The 21,686-nt window shown below is 44.5% G+C and overlaps 1 protein-coding gene across 1 annotated transcript; it reads right to left on the bottom strand.

Moving 5' to 3' along the window:
* Nucleotides 1–4,918: 4,918 nt before the first annotated feature.
* On the bottom strand, nt 4,919–21,192 carry LOC141117092 (uncharacterized). Its single transcript, XM_073609700.1, has 4 exons — nt 21,012–21,192; nt 18,247–18,564; nt 14,603–14,923; nt 4,919–5,241 (listed from the first exon to the last, which is right to left on the bottom strand). Exons 1-4 carry the CDS (start codon nt 21,058–21,060, stop codon nt 5,066–5,068), a joined length of 864 nt encoding a protein of 287 aa, XP_073465801.1. The 5' UTR covers nt 21,061–21,192; the 3' UTR covers nt 4,919–5,065.
* Nucleotides 21,193–21,686: the final 494 nt, after the last annotated feature.

The raw sequence follows: 21,686 nt of genomic DNA, 5'->3' as shown, positions 1-21,686 counted from the left end.
ACCCAAAAACTAACCCTGGCACTGACCTAGATCAAACCTTGATCTAGGTATTTCTTTGTTTTATTTTTCTATTATTATTATTTAATTTATTTTTTTTACACACACTTTTTTCTCTCTACAAGAAGAGAGAGAAATACATTGTATCTCTCTCTCTCCTTGCAGAGAAAAAAAAAGTGTGTGTAAACAATAAAAAAAAAAAATTAAATGATGATAATAATAATAGTAATATTAAAAAAATACACATTCTTTTTCATTTCACAGAGAAAGAAAACACAGGGGCAGGCTCCTCAGGGACTAATCATTGTGAAATCCAATCAGAGGCTATCACAGCGCTTAGGTGACCCGGAATCATGAGTTCATTAGTACAGGGCACGAGGCTCACGGTGTAAACCAGTCTCTGTGCTGGAAGAGCGCTGCGTGGAGCACGCCCAGCACAAAGGGAGATACGCAATTATGCGGCCCTACGGAAAAAAAGCCCAGTCTAGTGGGGCCGCATATTTGTGTTACGTTGACGTGAAGGGTTTAAAATAACATTCTGTACATTCTAGAAAAAATTTTACATCTTGATTAGGGATGAGCCGAACACCCCCCTGTTCGGTTCGCACCAGAACATGCGAACAGGAAAAAAGTTCGTTCGAACATGCGAACACCGTTAAAGTCTATGGGACACGAACATGAATAATCAAAAGTGCTAATTTTAAAGGCTTATATGAAAGTTATTGTCATAAAAAGTGTTTGGGGACCTGGGTCCTGCCCCAGGGGACATGGATCAATGCAAAAAAAAGTTTTAAAAACGGCCGTTTTTTCAGGAGCAGTGATTTTAATAATGCTTAAAGTCAAACAATAAAAGTGTAATATCCCTTTAAATTTCGTACCTGGGGGGTGTCTATAGTATGCCTGTAAAGGGGCGCATGTTTCCTGTGTTTAGAACAGTCTGACAGCAAAATGACATTTTGAAGGAAAAAACTCATTTAAAACTACCCGCGGCTATTGCATTGCCGACAATACACATAGAAGTTCATTGATAAAAACGGCATGGGAATTCTCCAAAGGGGAACCCCGAACCAAAATTTAAAAAAAAAATGACGTGGGAGTCCTCCTAAATTCCATACCAGGCCCTTCAGGTCTGGTATGGATATTAAGGGGAACCCCGGCCAAAATTAAAAAAAAAAAATGACGTGGGGTTCCCCCTAAATTCCATACCAGACCCTTCAGGTCTGGTATGGATTTTAAGGGGAACCCCGCGCCAAAAAAAAAAAAAAAACGGCGTGGGGTCCCCCCAAAAATCCATACCAGACCCTTATCCGAGCACACAACCTGGCAGGCCGCAGGAAAAGAGGGGGGGACGAGAGTGCGGCCCCCCTCCCTCCTGAACCGTACCAGGCCACATGCCCTCAACATTGGGAGGGTGCTTTGGGGTAGCCCCCCAAAACACCTTGTCCCCATGTTGATGAGGACAAGGGCCTCATCCCCACAACCCTGGCCGGTGGTTGTGGGGGTCTGCGGGCGGGGGGCTTATCGGAATCTGGAAGCCCCCTTTAACAAGGTGACCCCCAGATCCCGGCCCCCCCCCTGTGTGAAATGGTAAGGGGGTACATAAGTACCCCTACCATTTCACGAAGAAAGTGTCAAAAATGTTAAAAATGACAAGAGACAGTTTTTGACAATTCCTTTATTTAAATGCTTCTTTTTTCTTCTATCTTCCTTCATCTTCTGGTTCTTCTGGTTCTTCTGGCTCTTCTGGTTCTTCCTCCGGCGTTCTCGTCCAGCATCTCCTCCGCGGCGTCTTCTGTCTTCTTCTCCTCGGGCCGCTCCGCACCCATGGCATGGGGGGGAGGCTCCCGCTCTTCTCTTCTTCTTTTCTTCTCTTCTTCTCTTCTTCTCTTCTTCTCTTCTTCTCTTCTTCTCTTCTTCATTTTCTTCTCCGGGCCGCTCCGCAATCCATGCTGGCATGGAGGGAGGCTCCCGCTGTGTGACGGCGCTCCTCGTCTGACAGTTCTTAAATAACGGGGGGGGGGGGGGGGCCACCCGGTGACCCCGCCCCCTCTGACGCACGGTGACTTGACGGGACTTCCCTGTGGCATTCCCCGTGACGTCACAGGGAAGTCCCGTCAAGTCACCGTGCATCAGGGGGGCGGGGTCACCGGGTGGCCCCCCCCCCCGTTATTTAAGAACTGTCAGACGAGGAGCGCCGTCACACAGCGGGAGCCTCCCTCCATGCCAGCATGGATTGCGGAGCGGCCCGGAGAAGAAAAGAAGTAGAGAAGAAGAGAAGAAAAGAAGAAGAGAAGAGCGGGAGCCTCCCCCCCATGCCATGGGTGCGGAGCGGCCCGAGGAGAAGAAGATACAAGATGCCGCGGAGGAGATGCTGGACGAGAACGCCGGAGGAAGAACCAGAAGAGCCAGAAGAACCAGAAGAACCAGAAGATAAAGGAAGATAGAAGAAAGAAGAAGCATTTAAATAAAGGAATTGTCAAAAACTGTCTCTTGTCATTTTTAACATTTTTGACACTTTTTTCGTGAAATGCATTTCACACAGGGGGGGGGCCGGGATCTGGGGGTCGCCTTGTTAAAGGGGGCTTCCAGATTCTGATAAGCCCCCCGCCCGCAGACCCCCACAACCACCGGCCAGGGTTGTGGGGATGAGGCCCTTGTCCTCATCAACATGGGGACAAGGTGTTTTGGGGGGCTACCCCAAAGCACCCTCCCAATGTTGAGGGCATGTGGCCTGGTACGGTTCAGGAGGGAGGGGGGGCCGCACTCTCGTCCCCCCCTCTTTTCCTGCGGCCTGCCAGGTTGCGTGCTCGGATAAGGGTCTGGTATGGATTTTTGGGGGGACCCCACGCCTTTTTTTTTTTTTTTTTTTTTGGCGCGGGGTTCCCCTTAAAATCCATACCAGACCTGAAGGGTCTGGTATGGAATTTAGGGGGAACCCCACGTCATTTTTTTTTTAAAATTTTGGCCGGGGTTCCCCTTAATATCCATACCAGACCTGAAGGGCCTGGTATGGAATTTAGGGGGACTCCCACGTCATTTTTTTTTTTAAATTTTGGTTCGGGGTTCCCCTTTGGGGAATTCCCATGCCGTTTTTATCAATGAACTTCTATGTGTATTGTCGGCAATGCAATAGCCGCGGGTAGTTTTAAATGAGTTTTTTCCTTCAAAATGTCATTTTGCTGTCAGACTGTTCTAAACACAGGAAACATGCGCCCCTTTACAGGCACACTATAGACACCCCCCAGGTACGAAATTTAAAGGGATATTACACTTTTATTGATTGACTTTAAGCATTATTAAAATCACTGCTCCTGAAAAAACGGCCGTTTTTAAAACTTTTTTTTGCATTGATCCATGTCCCCTGGGGCAGGACCCAGGTCCCCAAACACTTTTTATGACAATAACTTGCATATTAGCCTTTAAAATTAGCACTTTTGATTTCTCCCATAGACTTTTAAAGGGTGTTCCGCGGCATTCGAATTTGCCGCGAACACCCCAAATTGTTCGCTGTTCGGTGAACTTGCGAACAGCCAATGTTCGAGTCGAACATGAGTTCGACTCGAACTCGAAGCTCATCCCTAATCCTGATCTTCTGAATGTTCTCATCACTATGGTGGAAAACAAATGCCAATTTGACCCCACTACAGATTAAAAAATGGAACGAACATTCTTGAAAAATTTGAATGAAATTCTACTAGTGTAAGACCAGCTTTAGACATCAAGCATAAAACATCAGACATGATGTACTAATATAGAAGAGAATATAGGGAAAGAAAATAACGAGAACCCTGACCTCATCTATCAGATATTAGTATCTCCATGGTATGCAAATTTAGGATAAGAGAATACACCTAGTTCTGTGGTCATTCAACCATTAACTTAAGGCATTTCAAGTCCTTCCCCTGATACCAACAATTGGCACTATTCCTCCCACTAACACCAATGATGAAGCATTGGATACTCCCATTGACCCCAAAGCATTTGTGACCACACTGGTCACATAAACTGGCCCTTTGTTTAGAAAGTTTGGAGCCCCCTGGTCTAGAAGACTCCAGTACATTTCCGGTGTCTTGGTGTAATAGTAAAAGGGCTCCTCCCTTCAGTCTTAATGTGATTGGTAAGGACTCATCACTTTGGTCTTCATGTGATGGGTAAAGAACCAGGGCTTTTCTTTTTTATCAGATAATAGGACAGGTATTTCCTCCTCCCCAGAATCACCCCTTGTCTCCGTCCTCTACTCTGCCTGAAGATAATCCCTTTCCTCTGCCCCTTACCCACCTCTTAGTACCTCTGAGTTTAGAGAATATAGAACCAAGTATCATTTTGTGGTGCTAAATATTTTGTATGGAATGTGTTAATGATAAAAAGAAAGGCAGTACAAATAGTTCCCCTGCACCAAGCAACAACAGATCCTCAGCCAGTAACAATACATTTCCCAGCAACAATAAATCCCCAGCCAGCAATAATAGATCCACCAGCAACAACAGATCCCCCAGCAGCTAGCATGAATGGACTCCCTAACAGCCAACATACCCCTGCCCCCAACATTAGATCCTCCACCACAACAGTAAATTTCCCCCGGCAACACTACACCCACTTAGAGACAATAGCTAGCATCTGTAGACTTTACAGCACCCCTTGTCAACACATGCACTCAGTGCTGGAGGTGCCGAAACTGCATACCACGGAGTTCCCATGGACTCCTAAATTCAGTCTTCATGTGATGAGTAAGCACTCCTCACTTCAGTCTTCATGTGATGGGTAAGGACTCATCACTTCGGTCTTCATGTGATGGGTAAGGACTCCTCGCTTCGGTTTTCATGTGATGGGTAAGGACTCCTCACTTCAGTCTTTATGTAATGGGTAAGGACTCCTCACTTCAGTCTTAATGTGATGGGTAAAGACTCCTCACTTCGGTTTTCATGTAATGGGTAAGGACTCCTCATATCGGTCTTCATGTGATGGGTAAGGACTCCTTAGTTAAGTCCTTATGTGATGGATAGGAACAAAGCGATTAATAACACACAGCCAGATATCAGCAGTTGTAAGGACTGAATACAGAAAATTCTTAGAGGACTTTAGAACATCTCCGGTGTTCATGTGTGTCGGTAGAAGGACTCATCACTTCGGTCTTCATGTGATGGCTAAGCACAAAGCAAGTGATTAATAATACACAGCCAGATATCGCCAGTCGTATTGTATTCTCTGTTGTGTAATCCATACGAGTTTTCTCCTGATAGAATCCTGAAAAAAAAAAAACACACATAAAGCCCAATTCCATTTTTTTTTTTTTTTTTTTGGTACATAGCCCAGGCCCTGTTAAAACAAAATAAGTTCACTGTAGTACTCACCTTATGCCCAACACTCTCCCCTGCATACTTATAGTACCATGGTCCAGCGTCAGTCATCTTCTGGGCTAAAGGATGCTCTATGTGATTTAATTGACTTCCTGTGGGCCCAGGGAATAAAGCTGGCCATACAATAATAGAATCACATTTGAATGTTGGTACAAAATTCAATGTCAGACATTCAATGGTACTATTACGGACTTGATACATTTTGTAGGAATTTTTTTGTTCAGTGCCAAAATTTAACATTTTAACATTCAATTTCAATAAGGGATATCTTGCTATGGCACACTACAGTACAATACATTTTTCAAGATGCAAAACCACATTCTCTGTTGGAATTGTGTTTGCTCACATAAGAAGCAAGAAACATTTTGCAACCGGAGCCTTGGAATGTTTGCTCCACCAATTTCAAAACGATTAGAAAATAAAAAAAACCTTCTCAAAACATCCTAAAAAAAAAAGAAAAAACTGGAAATTTTCGAACAACATTTTACCTGTGTTTGGCCAGCTTTTTAGTCACTCAGCTTTGGGGCATGTCATGTATATTACCCAAAGAATTGAGATGCTTGGCTTTACACACACATGAGCTTTAATGGCATCCCAGTCTTAGTCCGTAGGGTTCAATTTTGAGCTATAACAGTTTCAACTCTTCTGGGAAGGCTGTCCACAAGGTTTAGGAGTGTGTCTATGGGAATGTTTGACCATTCTTCCAGAAGAGCATTTGTGAGGTCAGGCACTTCTGCATTCTCTGCTCGAATTTATCCCAAAGGTGTTCTATGGGGTTGAGGTCTGAACTCTGTGCAGGCCAGTCAAGTTCCTCCACCCCAAACTCGCTCATCCATGTATTTATGGACCTTGCTTTGTGCACTGGTCCAAATCGTTTGGTGGAGGGGGATTATGGAGGATTATGGTGTGGGGTTGTTTTTCAGGGGTTGGGTTTGGCCCCTTAGTTCCAGTGAAGGGAACTCTTAAGGCGTCAGCATACCAAGATGTTTTGGACAATTTCATGCTCCCAACTTTGTGGGAACAGTTTGGGGATGGCCCCTTCCTGTTCCAACATGACTACGCACCAGTGCACAAAGCAAGGTCCATAAAGACATGGATGAGCGAGAAAGAACTTGATAGGCCTGCACAGAGTCCTGACCTCAACCCAACAGAACACCTTTGGGATGAATTAGAGCAGAGACTGCGAGCCAGGCCTTCTCCTCCAACATCAGTGCCTGACCTCACAAATGTGCTTCAGGAAGAATGGTCAAACATTCCCATAGACACACTCCTAAACCTTGTGGACAGCCTTCCCAGAAGAGTTGAACCTGTTATAGTTGCAAAGGTTGGGCCAACTCACCATTAAAGTTCATGTGTGTGTAAAGGCAGACGTCCCAATACTTTTGGTATTATAGGATATATATATATATATATATATATATATATATATATATATATATATATATATATATATATATATATATAATATAGGTTTATGTGAAACATTCCCTAATTCATGGCAACCACTGGTACTATTTTGACATATTGCATGAAAAATAAGGATGAGTGTGGTGACCAATAGGAACCATTTTATTTGGTGCAAGCACAGTAATATAAGATGACTGCTGATCGGTTGCCATGGTTTAGGTAATGTTGCACTTTAACTTGAATTATATATATATATATATTTTAGGGCAGTTACTGATTAAAAATTTCATGTTCGATTAATCTATTTTTTTTAATCGATTAATCGACTAATTTCGATCAATTATAATGCACATACAGATCCTGGATAAATCTATGTAAAAAATTAGTTTTGTCCAGTATGGCATAGAATGAGAATAGGATGTATTTGCGCATATTGTCCATCTGAAGGAGAACTTATTTTAAATTTCAATCATTTTCCTGCAGTACTTGTAATTAATTGAACCTGATGAATAATGCAGTTTTTATGACTGAGTACTCCTCCACTGGTACACCGCTGTTTTAGCTCCCCAGGTCTCAGCAGTCCAGGAAGACCGAACCCCCTGGGCGGTGTGTCAACAGGAAGCGAGGTCGGTGGAGCGCAACACGCACAGCGCCTGCGCCTCATCGCCTAACACTTCCTAATGGCTAGATAGCAAATGACGTCAATCACAGAAGGACAAACCTCCATGATGAGGCATCGGCCGGAAATGATGTCGATGGAATGCAACGCAACGTCGATGTCCGTGACGTCACCAGATCTCCGACGGAACTCCCTGAAGACCCAGAAGCCAGCGGGAGAGGTGAGTACCGATCAAAAGAATTTTGATCGATCAAAAAAATGAATCGATTAATCGAGGAATTAATAGTTAATTTCCACAGCCCTAATATATATATATATTGTGATATTGGGGTGTTTAGCTCAGTGGTAGATGCATCTTCACGTAGTGAGTCCACTGCAGTCAGTTATCAGGTTTGAGGGCATGGCAGCCCATTTTTATTAACAGGAACAAAATAAAAGTTTATACACAGAGATACATTTTTTCGAATAATTTTTTAAAATTTTAATTCTTTTTACAGTTTTTTTGTTGTTTTTTAGATATTTGTTTATTTATTCATTTACATTTGTAACTGACCTTAAAAATGGGGGGCTGTGGTGAAATGTCAGGGGTCTACACAGATTTTTAAAAAACAGATATTTTTTTAAAAACAGAACACAATTTAAGATACAGAAAAGGGACTAAGAACATAGATTCATGAATCCCTTTCTTTTGCAGCCTCAGCTGCCCAGATGAATGAATAGGAAGCGCTAGCAGACCTGCTACTCATTCACAAACTGAAGCATAGTAAGCACAGTTTACTATGCTTCAGAGATGATTGGACACTGTAGCAATCAGTACCGATCACTCACTGTGTTCATTCTGAAAAGGAAGAGGCTCTCCTTCCTGAAACATCCCCATGTGTGGCCATAGCAGCTACCAGTGGGAGAGGAGAGAAGGAAAGCTGGCAGCGCTGCAAGGGAAAGGAGCACACGGGTGGCCTGAACAGTAGGTGGATGGGGGGGGGGGCCAATGCTAGAACTGATCCCCCTGCGTCGTAGCCGGAGGAAGGGAGAGAAGGAGAAACTGGCTGTGCTGCAGGGAGAGGAACAAGAGGATCAGTGTCTGCAATAAGGCCCAGGCCCCCCTTTTTAACTGCTAGGGGCCGGGCCTGGTACAGGAGGGCTGGCTGTACTGCCTTATTAGCAGCCCTGGCGCACAGGGTGATTAGGGTGTGCCCAGGCACATCTGGCACACCCTGTGTGCACACCTATGGTGCAACATTTTCTATACCATAGGAACCAATTATTAGTCATCTTATACTGTTATCCCTACACCAAATAAAATGGTTCCTATGGGTTACCACACTTGTCCATATTTTTTTCATTGCCTTACTAAATCATCTGAAGTGTTTTTGAGGGGGAATGGTTGACAGGAAATGTTTCTATTCAATTTTTAAATTTTCTGTAGAATGCCAGATCATACGGCCCTGCGGCATTCTGCAGCACTACCGTCCCATTCTTGTTTCTGACAAAGCAGTGGGTTGCCAGAGCCCAAGGCTAGGCAAGTGAGACCAGTGATGGTGGAATATAGATTTCCAACAATAAAAAAAGGACCATAACTATGGACAACTCAGAGACCTACAGGGAATTTTGTGCACTTTGCATTGTGACAGGTGAGGGGCGCCAGAGCTTCATCCTGGTCCATGCAACCCTTTTTATAAGAAACGAAAGTGTAACCGGACACGTGGTGGTACGAGTTCTTCGAGTTTGGATCATGACTTTGATTTTAAGCCATGAACTCTACATTCTACATCTACATCGGGGTGGGTTAAAAAAAAAAATCAAATGCCATAGGCAAAAATTATTTTAAAATATGTAAAATAACTTCATCTTCGGTTAATTAAAAAAATAAATGCATCAGAACGTTTATATTTTATATATGAGCTTTTGAAACAACAAAAAAGCCAAAAAGTTCCAAAAAAGGCCAAACCATCTGTGCTGTGAATTGGTTACATGCAAGGAATAATTAAACTTAAAGCGGAGCTATCATCGAATATCATTTTTTTTATGTTAAATTCAGCTTGCTAAATAGAAAGTCAGCCCCTTCTGCAGCTTCTACTTTTGACTTGCTACGAAGTTACAGTGTACAGTCTGAGCGATCACTGAGGAGAGGACACTGAGAAAATGCTATTTTCTTCCTGCAGCAGGATTGATGGCATCATCTCAGCCCTAGGCAAAGTCCCTGACTGGAGCTCATGAATGGTCATTTAGGCTCCATTCACACTTGTGCGACTTGTCATACAACTTTGGACAGCAAAGTTGCATGACAAGTTGTCCCCCATGTTTTCCAATGAAAACCATTCATATATGTGTGACTTAAAGTTGCAGCAACCTCAAAGTAGTTCATGCACTACTATGGTCTGACTTTCATGCAACTTCAGGGCCAAAGACTTCAAAGTTAACTCTCAGAAGTTGCATGAAAGCCGTACCTGAATGCAGGGCCGATCCTAGGGTTGCAGACGCCTGGGTGCAGAAATATTTCTGGTGCCCCCACGTGGGCGTGGTCATCTTACTAACTCCTCCCCTTTACAAATGTTTCTATGGCAACAACTCAAACACAGAGATGCTTCCCTAAGGAGTCTTCATTACCCTGGGATCCTCACATGATCTCTTAACAATAAACAAAATGCATGAAGAGAAGCAGAGTACTCTATTGGGACCTGGAGGGGGGGCACTCTGATGGACAGAGAGAGGGTTATGTTAGAATGAGCCCCCAGACATACTGCAGACATAGTACAGGAGATGATCAGAGACTGCAGACATAGTACAGGAGATGATCAGAGACTGCAGACCTAGTACAGGAGATGATCAGAGACTGCAGGCATAGTACAGGAGATGATCAGAGACTGCAGACATAGTACAGGAGATGATCAGAGACTGCAGACATATGACAGGAGATGATCAGAGACTGCAGACATAGTACAGGAGACGGTCAGAGACTGCAGACATACTACAGGAGATGGTCAGAGACTGCAGACATAGTACAGGAGATGGTCAGAGACTGCAGACATAGTACAGGAGATGGTCAGAGACTGCAGACATACTACAGGAGACGGTCAGAGACTGCAGACATACTACAGGAGACGGTCATAGACTGCAGACACAGTACAGGAGACGATCAGAGACTGCAGACATACTACATGAGATGGTCAGAGACTGCAGACATACTACAGAAGATGGTCAAAGACTGCAGACATAGTACAGGAGATGGTCAGAGACTGCAGACATAGTACAGGAGATGATCAGAGACTGCAGACATACTACAGGAGATGATCAGAGACTGCAGACATAGTACAGGAGATGGTCAGAGACTGCAGACATAGTACAGGAGATGGTCAGAGACTGCAGACATAGTACAGGAGATGATCAGAGACTGCAGACATACTACAGGAGATGATCAAAGACTGCAGACATAGTACAGGAGATGGTCAGAGACTGCAGACATACTACAGGAGATGATCAGAGACTGCAGACATAGTACAGGAGATGATCAGAGACTGCAGACATAGTACAGGAGATGATCAGAGACTGCAGACATAGTACAGGAGATGATCAAAGACTGCAGACATAGTACAGGAGATGGTCAGAGACTGCAGACATACTACAGGAGATGGTCAGAGACTGCAGACACAGTACAGGAGACGATCAGAGACTGCAGACATACTACATGAGATGGTCAGAGACTGCAGACATACTACAGGAGATGGTCAAAGACTGCAGACACAGTACAGGAGATGGTCAGAGACTGCAGACATAGTACAGGAGATGATCAGAGACTGCAGACATAGTACAGGAGATGGTCAGAGACTGCAGACATACTACAGGAGATGATCAGAGACTGCAGACATAGTACAGGAGATGGTCAGAGACTGCAGACATAGTACAGGAGATGATCAGAGACTGCAGACATACTACAGGAGATGATCAAAGACTGCAGACATAGTACAGGAGATGGTCAGAGACTGCAGACATACTACAGGAGATGATCAGAGACTGCAGACATAGTACAGGAGATGATCAGAGACTGCAGACATAGTACAGGAGATGATCAGAGACTGCAGACATAGTACAGGAGATGATCAAAGACTGCAGACATAGTACAGGAGATGGTCAGAGACTGCAGACATACTACAGGAGATGGTCAGAGACTGCAGACACAGTACAGGAGACGATCAGAGACTGCAGACATACTACATGAGATGGTCAGAGACTGCAGACATACTACAGGAGATGGTCAAAGACTGCAGACACAGTACAGGAGATGGTCAGAGACTGCAGACATAGTACAGTAGATGGTCAGAGACTGCAGACATACTACAGGAGATGATCAGAGACTGCAGACATAGTACAGGAGATGATCAGAGACTGCAGACATAGTACAGGAGACGATCAGAGACTGCAGACATACGACAGGAGATGATCAGAGACTGCAGACATGATACAGGAGATGATCAGAGACTGCAGACATAATACAGGAGATGATCAGAGACTGCAGACATACGACAGGAGATGATCAGAGACTGCAGACATAGTACAGGAGATGATCAGAGATTGCAGACATAGTATAGGAGATGATCAGAGACTGCAGACATAGTACAGGAGATGATCAGAGACTGCAGACATAGTACAGGAGATGATCAGAGACTGCAGACATAATACAGGAGATGATCAGAGACTGCAGACATAATACAGGAGATGATCAGAGACTGCGGAAATTATACAAGAGATCAATGCATCAAATGCAGCCTTATCAGTGCCCACCAATTGCAGCCTTCACACAGAACAGCGGCGATCTCCTACTCTCACGGAGCTTGGATTTTAATCTTCTGGGTGACCACTGTAGAAAAGTCCCACCTTCTAGACCGGCTTGCGGCTCCTATGATACACGCTTTGGATCAGTGTTCCGTCTATCTCACAAGAGCCGTCTAGGAGGTGCGGCTCTTGTGAGATAGACGGAACAGGAGGTGCGCCGCTGGGCATTTTAGACCAAATCTTGTGCGGTGTGTGTGACACACACAGAGCTGGTGCAAGGATTTTTGCCTACACAGGCGAAGGTTAGGCAAAAATCCCCTGATTATCCCAAATCCCCCCCTTCCACCACAAACAGCAAAAAATGTTTTTAAAAAAGCTGACAGGAGTTATAAAACTCATTCATTTTTTGCCATTAGTTCTACTTTAAAACCCCAAAAGTGTTCTGATTGATGTGTAGTATGATACTGTGTTGTACACATTGTACAAGGTTTACCTTAAAAGCGGTAGTAAAGCTGGTTTTATTATAGGCTTACCAGTAGGTAAAAATAACAAAGTCTATAAGGGTTACCTGTAGGTAGAATGACTATCTCCTAAAGATGTACTGTTTTACCCAGGGTACAGCCTGTGATGTCACTAGTGCATGTGCTTCGAAGGTCCAGCATATCGTACCGGACCTACAGAGCTTTGTGCTATAGCCAAGGGCTCCTATGCGCATGTGCGGGACAACATCATCGCAGCTCCCGCTGCTCATACAGCCAAGGGCCGCTAACCCAGAAGAGAGACTGGGGGAAGATGGAAGCCCTGTCAATGGTGACAGCACAGCACTGGAGGGCTTTGTTCTAAGGTACATTTTTCATAATGCAATGCAATGCATACTAGCCCATTATGCCATTCCCTTACAGGTGTTTATTTTTTATTTTTAAGTGCTGTGGTTTTCTACTGCTTTAGGCTGGGTTCACACTGCATGCCGATGTGGCTCACAGCAGGGGTCCTGTGCGTCATAGTTCACCATTTCAGGTCCGATTTCAGGCCGAATTTTGGGCAGAATTTAGACCTGAAATGTACCAAAAGACGCACAGGGATCCTGTGTAAATTTGCACCGGAGCCGCTGCGGAGATGCATGAACTGGCTCCATAGAGAGCCAGGCACAATCTCATCCTATGCGAATTGGATGTTAAGATCCCACATCCAATTTAAATACTGTGATCCCAGCCTTAAGGCTCCTTTCACACATATGAAAGGAATCCGCCTGTCTGTTTTTCAGGCAGATATGATTGGACCATCTATTCTCCTCTATGGAGTACCGGATGTAAATGGACATGTGTCCATAAACACCTGCCTGCATCTGATTTTGATCTGCTGAAAACATTCCCTATCTGTCTAGTGGATTGGATCTGGTGACAGTTTGATGTAAATGTACAGGAGGTCTGTTTACACCCAATTGCTGATAGAGGAGAGTGAGTGCTATCTGTGTCTGCTCTGCATAGCGGAACAGACATAGACCTGTTATCGGCATGCTCAATAGGGATCAATGGAGAGATTCCCCACTGAGCAGGTAGATTTGAGCTGGAGTCTGCTCATGTGAAAGGGGCCCATTAGTACATCTCATTATACATCACATCTGTAGATGGACTACAGAGGCACATGAAGGGACAGGGGCTGTGTAATATACACACACACACACAATCTATCAGGCAATAAAACATCTCCAAGAGCAGGGACAGCCCAGAGCACATGTAAAGGGATGCTGGGGATGCCATCCTCCAGCACACAGCCCACTGAACATTGTGACTCACCTTGGCTTTCTTTCTGTGCAGTCTGAGATAGAGATGGGAGGGGGAGGCATTCCAGCTGGAGTTGGCAAAGACAGTGCAGGGTTCCAGTGTGAGAAATTCATTCCTGCACATCAGCAGCCACTGAAAACATAACTAGAAGAAACCTCATGTCAGGAAGAGGAGCGGTCCCTCCCCCCGAGCACTGCCAGGCTGGACGGGCTGCCCTATGCTCGCACTGGTGTGTTCTAGACACACACAAGGAGAGGAGGAGGGAGGGGAGAACTCTGGCACTTCGGCGCCCCCACCTCTGAGGCGCCTGGGTGCGGTGCACCCTGCGCACCCTCCCAGGGTCGGCCCTGCCTGAATGTTATACAATGCCACTTGTGTTCAACAGTTGTCCATTATCACTGGTCAAAGCCAAAGTCATATCCAAGTTGCACCCATCGAATGGAGCCTTCATGATAAAATTATATTCTTCCAGGTTGAGTAATGCTGGATGTTAGGACTTCTAGTGGCAGAGAGCAGGGAATGTGGGAGACAGGGCCGAAAGGAAGATGAATAGATGAATATTGCACAAATATTCAAAAACTAAATTTGGCCTGAAGTTGGGCTTTAACCACATTTTTATGTCTTCTTCATGGACATCCATTATATATCAGTGCATTACAATAACTTACCTGTGACTCTGAGATTGTAGAGCTGGGCACATTGCTGTGATGTCGGTGTCACCAAATAAGCTCCATATGTTCCTTGGTCTTCTCTGGTTAGTCCGGTGATAATTAAGAAGCCATTAGCGGTGGCATTCAGACGTCCTTGGTATCGATCATCCTGAATTACAACAGGTTGTCTTGGCTTGGTTACAGCAAAATGCACCAAATCCCAGAGAGTCACCCAAGTGATGGATTCGAAGCTGGTCTGGTTACCAGGTAGGGTGACCTCCGTTCCCTCTTCAGAAGATATATTGGTCTGTACTGCACAGGACTCCACACTCAGTGCATCTGGTAAGTGATCAGAACAGCATTTGATCAGAAAAACAAAACATATCCTAGGAAAATCCTTTATATTACAATGTCAGTAGTGGTAGGGATTGGCAAAAAAACTATTTAAAAAAAAATGTCTCACATACTTCACCTCCTGGGCTCCACCTGTAATTCTTAGGTTCCAAAGACTGATGGAACTTTGTTTAAGGGCTGTTTCACATGGGTGGCCACTACAGTGCCATCACAGTGCCCCTACAATGCCATCAGTCATACTTTTAGACCTCTCTGCTGCCTTTGACATAGTTCATCACCTTCTCCTCCTCAGCAAATTACACTCCCTTGGCCTCCGTGATTCTGCATTATCCTGGTGCTCCTCCTACCTATCTCAGTGCACTTTCAGTGTCACTTACAACTCCATCTCCTCCGCTCCCCTTCCTCTCTCTGTTGGGGTACCCCAAGGCTCCGTCCTTGGGCCCCCCTATTCTCGCTCTATACTTCTTCCCTGGGCCAGTTGGTAACCTCCCATGGCTTCCAATACCACCTCTATGCCGATGATACACAGGTCTATCTCTCCACTCCTCAACTCACCTACTCAATCTGCTCACGGATCTCAAACTTACTGAATGACATATCGGTATGGATGTCACACCACTTCCTCAAACTTAATCTTTCTAAAACTGAGCTTGTTATATTTCCTCCTTCACGGTCCCATCCCCGTGACTTCACCATTAATATCAACAACACAACCATTGGTCCCTCCATACATGTGTAGCAATAACTCTCGGTGGAGCTGCTGATTTAAGCGGGCTTGTTACCTTCACTCTCCTTCCCTCTGTTTCACCGGCACCGGGTCTAGGATTCCGTTGAGCTTACCTCCGGACGATACAAGCACCAACACTTGAGTACCCTTTCAATGCTTTATTGAACAATTAACGAAGGAAGTAGCAGGAAAGAGGCAGAAGGGAAACTGCAGGGAAGCTCAAATACCTTTCTGTAGGATTCTTGACAAATGTCCTTTAGAGATGAATATTACAGTAGAATGCGCTCCCCTTGTGGGACACACTTTTTGCTCGTCTGGATAGGCCTCTCTCACTTGCCTAGCAGCCAGCACATAGCACGAACAAAAGTCTCTGCCACAGACTTGCTTGGGATGAACCCGTATGATCCTCTGCCACAGAATGTATTGGTTTTGTGGTGAAGTGCTTGCACCTTTAAGCCAAACCCGGCAACACTATGCTGTAAAGTTACTTTAGGATACGTCCTCCAACCGAGTCACCAGGCCCCTCTCCAGACCAGCTCTCTGCATGATCCTTCCATGACGGGTCCTCCCCTGGGATCTCCTCGGTTGTCCAGCTTCTTCACTCTGGATAGACAGCTCAGGACCATTCCTCGGCTGCTGTGGTAGGCCCCAGACAAGCTTCTGGGCCCACCCATGTGCCACAGTGACGCGGGCCTCCGGAACGGAGGACCACGAGGTAGCACTCTAACGCATACCTGTCGGCCAGGAGGGCCAGCAGGTGGCTGTAAAATGACCCTAAAACATGGCGTCTGTCCCATAAATACCCTCTCCCAGAATCCCACTCGGAGGACCACCTCCACCGAGTTGTCTCCCGGACAGAAGAGCACCCATACGCTTTGACACGTTGCCTTTCCAACACTAGCCGATAGTAACAACGACACCCACTGGCTCAGTATGAAAACACACGCAACGTCAGTCAAGCTGGAACAGAGGCAAATCTTACTGCCCTTAACGAGCAATTTACTAAATTTACCTATCAGATGGTAGATCGTAAATCTACCAGCGCTACACATGCCAGGGTCCTGGGTGTAATCCTTGATTCTGACCTCTCCTTCAGCCCCCATATCCAATCACTGGCTAAATCCTGTCGCCTTAACCTCCGCAACATCTCCAGAATTCAACCCTTCCTGACTAATGACACCACAAAGCAACTTATTCACTCCTTGATTATTCCCCTCCTTGACTACTGCAACTCTCTCCTTAATGGCCTACCCTTAAGCAGGCTATCCCCCTTCAGTCTATTATAAATGCTGCTGCTAGACTAATACACTTCACTAATCGATCTGTGACTGCCGCCCCTCTCTGCCAATCTCTTCACTGGCTTCCCCTACCCCACCGTGTAAAATTCAAAATGCTAACCACAACATACAAGGCCATCATAAAAAATGCCCCCATCTACATCACCAACCTCATCTATAGATATCGCCCAAATCGTCCCCTCCGCTCCTCCCAGGACCTCCTGCTCTCTAGCTCCCTTGTTACCTCCTCCCATGCTCGCCTTCAGGACTTCTCCAGAGCCTCTCCCATACTCTGGAACTCCCTGCCCCAGTATGTCCAATCAGCCCCTACCCTGTCCACCTTTAGGAGATCCCTGAAAACTCATTTATTCAGGAAAGCCTATCCCACACCCACCTAACAACTGTCCCCGAGCCACCCCCATCAAATCATTCTCTGCAGCTATTACCTTTTGTACCACCACCCCCTCCCTTTAGAATGTAACCTCTACAAGCAGGGCCCTCCTGTACCTTTTGTATTGAACTGTACTGTAATTGTGTTGTTCCCCCCCTATACATTGTAAAGTGCTGCGTAAACTGTTGGCGCTATATAAATCACTTATAATAATAATAATAATAATCAATTCCACTACAGTGCCCCTGCAGTTCCATCAGTGGCACTACAGTGTTCATCAGTGCCCTACAGTTCCATTACAGTGCACATAAGTGCCATCAGTGCTACAACAGTGCCCATCAGTACTTATCAGTGCTCATCGCCATTTTTTTTTCTCTGATTTTTTATTTGCTGGTAGTTCTGTTTATATACAGCTGTCAGTAGGGAAGTCCGCTGATAGCTGATGAGTCCTCGGTTGTGAAGGATGTGGCGGCCTTAACAACCAGCTGTTCTTTACACAGAATTACATTATAACTAAATTGGATAATGCTGTTTCATTTAGTTAATGTGAGAGAGGGTGCCTAGCCTAAATAAGTGTAGCACAGGGAATGATCAGGTTTTTTTTTTATAAAGGTTCCCGCTTATAATGGAAAGCTTTAGTTTACTAAGATGTTCCTCTCTAATATCTTGCAGTGACGCAAGACAAAATTACAAGACGATTTTGCAAAAATGTCATCTGATGCAAAACCCCAGCATTTTTTAATTTTGCTCACTTAAGTTTGAGAAAATTTCAAACTCATCGTTAATGTTTTCAATCTGTATAAAGCCTCAAACTGGACTGCAAGAATGTTATATGATGTACAGTACATCCCATGACTAGGATACATGGATCAACAGTTAAATTCACCTTCACCAAAGAGTGATAATGACTTACCGAACACTTGGAGATGAAACCTCTGAAGACATTGACCTGATGTGATTGTCTGCACATTCGCTATGTATTGGTTTTTGTCTTCTCTGGTCAGGTTCATTATAATTAAAGATCCATCAGCTGTGGCTTTTAGTTTTCCTTCATACTCAGCTTGTCTTATCTCAGCAGGTTCTCCCGGGGATGTCTTAGCAAGGAACTTCCCATCAGTTGTAAACCAGTAGATGAAACTGAACTCGGTTTTGTCAATTGATAAAGTCACCCGCCCTTCAATAGTACTTGTTAGGAATTTTGACCCCCCACAGATTGACTCATCAAGCAGCCCTAATAAAAAAAAAACAGTTAAAGAGTTTAAAGACAACTGCAGTCAAAAACAAATAAAACCTGTTTTAAAAAGGAATGTATAGTATGTTTTGTCATGACTAAAAAAAAAAGATAAAAACAATCTCCTTTTTATTCAAGTTCAAAAATATGTAAATTACCGTATATACTCGAGTATAAGTCGACCCGAATATAAGCTGAGGCACCTACTTTTACCACAAAAAAATTTGAAAACTTATTGACTCGAGTATAAGCCGAGGGTGAGAATGCTGCAGCTACTGTAAGTGGAAAAGAGGGTCAAGAATGCCCATCTGCAGCAGCACTGTGTCCATCTGCATGCCTCATGCCTCAGCCTCATGCCCCAAGCCTCAAGCCTCATGCCTGAGCCTCATGCCTCAACCTCAAGTACCTTGATCGGCGTTGTGAATGCGTTATCTCCTGGCGCTGTGCCCATCTGCAGTCTTATCCCCAGGCGCTGTGATACATTCAGTCTAATCGCTGGCCATGTAGTGTAGCCAAGCGCCGTCAGTGTTCAGCCTATCATGGACAGTGTTCTGATGAGAAAGGTCCCCCCATCAGATAGTGTCCGCCCTGTACTGCGCAGGTGCAGAGCTTGCGCAGTACGGAGGACAAAGGAGACGCCGAAAGTCTCCGAAGAAGAACAGCTGATCATGAGGTATATTGGAGGCGTGCGTGAGCATGTGACAGAATGCGGTATTAAGTGCGCAGGTTTCGGTGTCTCCTATGTCCTCCATGCTGCACCTGCGCAGTACAGAGCGGACACTATCCGATGGGGGGACCTTTCTCATCAGAACACTGTCCGTGATAGGCTGAACACTGACGGTGCTTGGTTACACTGCACGGCCACCGATTAGACTGAATGTATCACAGCGCCGGGGGATTAGGCTGCAGAGGAGGACTCGAGTATAAGCCGAGGGGGGCATTTTCAGCACAAAAAAATGTGCTGAAAAACTCGACTTATACTCGAGTAGATATGGTAAATATTTTGCCTTTTCCTGTTCAGCTTGCAGGTGAAACGCTATTCCACATGTTTACCTTTCTATCTTTCTTTGTCGAAAAAAGTATCTTGTTTACAGAGCTTAACAACCACTCAGCCAGTGCTGACTCTCTCATTGTTGCCATGATGTGACACCTTTTACTCTTTTGTAGGGTAGTGTTGGATCTAAATATGACTTCTTCTGGGAATCTTTACACATCCTACTAAAAATTCTACCAACACAAAAGGTATCCTTGTAGTAACTCTGCCACAAGTGGTCTCCCTATTACACCCTTTATCAACCAGGATTCCATGGAATCCAAGGGTTCCACACAAGGTTGTTAGGGGTTTCTTGAGCAATAAGCATTGGTGGATTGAGCTCCTGCCTACACTGAACACTATTATAAGGAAGCAATTTTCCACTTCACCATCAATGTATGGGACACTATATGGGCCACAATAATACGAGAAAAATACAATATTCGCAGTCTGTGTTATATTATAATTTTGTTTTGGCAAGTGGGAGGTGTGCAAAAATTATTCACCCTGGGTATCAAATATTCTGGGTATGCCACAATCGAATGCACTTTGAATAGATAGAATTAGACATGTGCAGAAAGGAAAAATGCATTCCGTTTAGTTTTGGATAGATTCATTATGTTACGAATTTAGTTTTGTTTATTCGTTTTGGAATTAGTTTAGTTTCATGTTATTTATTAATTCTCTAATGAATTCCAAATTTTCAGGACAATTCAAATTCGGATTGATCGAAAAATGATCGACCAATTCGAATTCTATGTGAAAAATAACTGGTTGTTAAGGAGCGGGCTGGCCACCGATGACTGGGCTTCCCCACTGACAGCTGAATGTGAACGGAACTGCCGGCAAGTAAAAGAATCAGAAAAAAATACAGCCTGGGGTTCCCCCCCAATCTATACCAGGCCCTTCTGAGCATGCAGCCCAGAAGGCCAGGAAAAGCACCCCCCCCCCCAAACCATACCAAGCCATATGCCCTCAACATGGGAGCCCCCCCTATCCCCAAGCACTTTGTCTCTATGTTGATGGGGACAAGGGCCTCTTCCCCGCATTTCTGGCTTGGGGTGTGGGGGGGAATTATCTTGAATCTGGAAGCCCCCTTTAATAAGGGCGCCCCAAGATCCCACATCCATTCCTATGTGAATGAGTATGGGGTACATAATATGCCTACTCATTCACCAATAAAAAAGTCAAACTTAACGAAAACACATCCCCAGTTTTTGACAAGTCCTGTATTAAAAATAAAAAAACATAAAAAAAAAAATGTGTACATTTGCAGACTAGTTACCAATGCGTTGAATCAAATCAGAAAATAATGTTCATCTAACGATACAGTACATTCCTATATATAAACCAGCTTGTTATTTGTGCTTCACAGAACATTAAAAAGTAATGGATGCCATGTGGCAAGACTCACCATTATGAGAGAAAAGGATTATTATAACAGGTAAGATAAACGTCTCCATTTTGTCCTTGTTGTACACTTGCGCTTCGCTTTTAGAATGTCCTCCTACAAAGTTTTGCAGATTTACTGTCCATCTGCAACCACATCTTTCCACTTAAAGCCATTCGGTAACCAAGGTGAGACCTCAAGTTTCAAAAGCAGGAAGGAAATGACTAAGCTTGTAACTAAGGCTTCATACGTTTTAATAAAGGGATAGTATTTTTATTTAATATTTTATGAGTTATTATAATTTTATTTGCTTTATATTAATTTTTGATGCAATTTGTCCATAATTGCTCTTCTATATTTTTTGATTAAAGTGATTGTAAAATCTTGTTTTAAAAAAAAAAAAAAAAAGAAATAACAAACATGTTATACTTACCTGCTCTGTTGCAGTGGATTTGCACAGAGCAGCCTGGATCCTCTTCTCGGGTCCCTCTTTGCTTCTTCTGGCCCCTCCCTCCTGTTGAGTGCCCCCACAGCAAGCAGCTTGCTATGGGGGCACCCGAGTCGAGCTGCAGCTTTGTGTGTCCATTCAGATACGGAGCTGCAGTTCAGCCCCACCCCCTCTCTCCTGATTGGCTTAATGACTTTGATTGACAGAAGCGGGAGCCAATGGCACCACTGCTGTGTCTCAACCAATCAGGA

The sequence above is a fragment of the Aquarana catesbeiana genome, linkage group LG13 (genome assembly GCF_042186555.1).
Source record: "Aquarana catesbeiana isolate 2022-GZ linkage group LG13, ASM4218655v1, whole genome shotgun sequence".
Classification (NCBI taxonomy): Eukaryota; Metazoa; Chordata; class Amphibia; order Anura; family Ranidae; genus Aquarana; species Aquarana catesbeiana.
The sequence above is the reverse complement of the archived record's forward strand: the minus strand, read 5'-3'. Positions and strand labels throughout refer to the sequence as shown.

Coding starts and splice junctions, on each gene's coding strand:
- LOC141117092 (XM_073609700.1), bottom strand. CDS start 21,060: ATGGAGACGTTTATCTTACCTGTTATAATAATCCTTTTCTCTCATAAT. Junction 18,565..21,011: donor AATCCTTTTCTCTCATAATG/GTGAGTCTTGCC, acceptor TTTTTTTATTAG/GGCTGCTTGATGAGTCAATC. Junction 5,242..14,602: donor CTACAATCTCAGAGTCACAG/GTAAGTTATTGT, acceptor TTTTTTTTTCAG/GATTCTATCAGGAGAAAACT.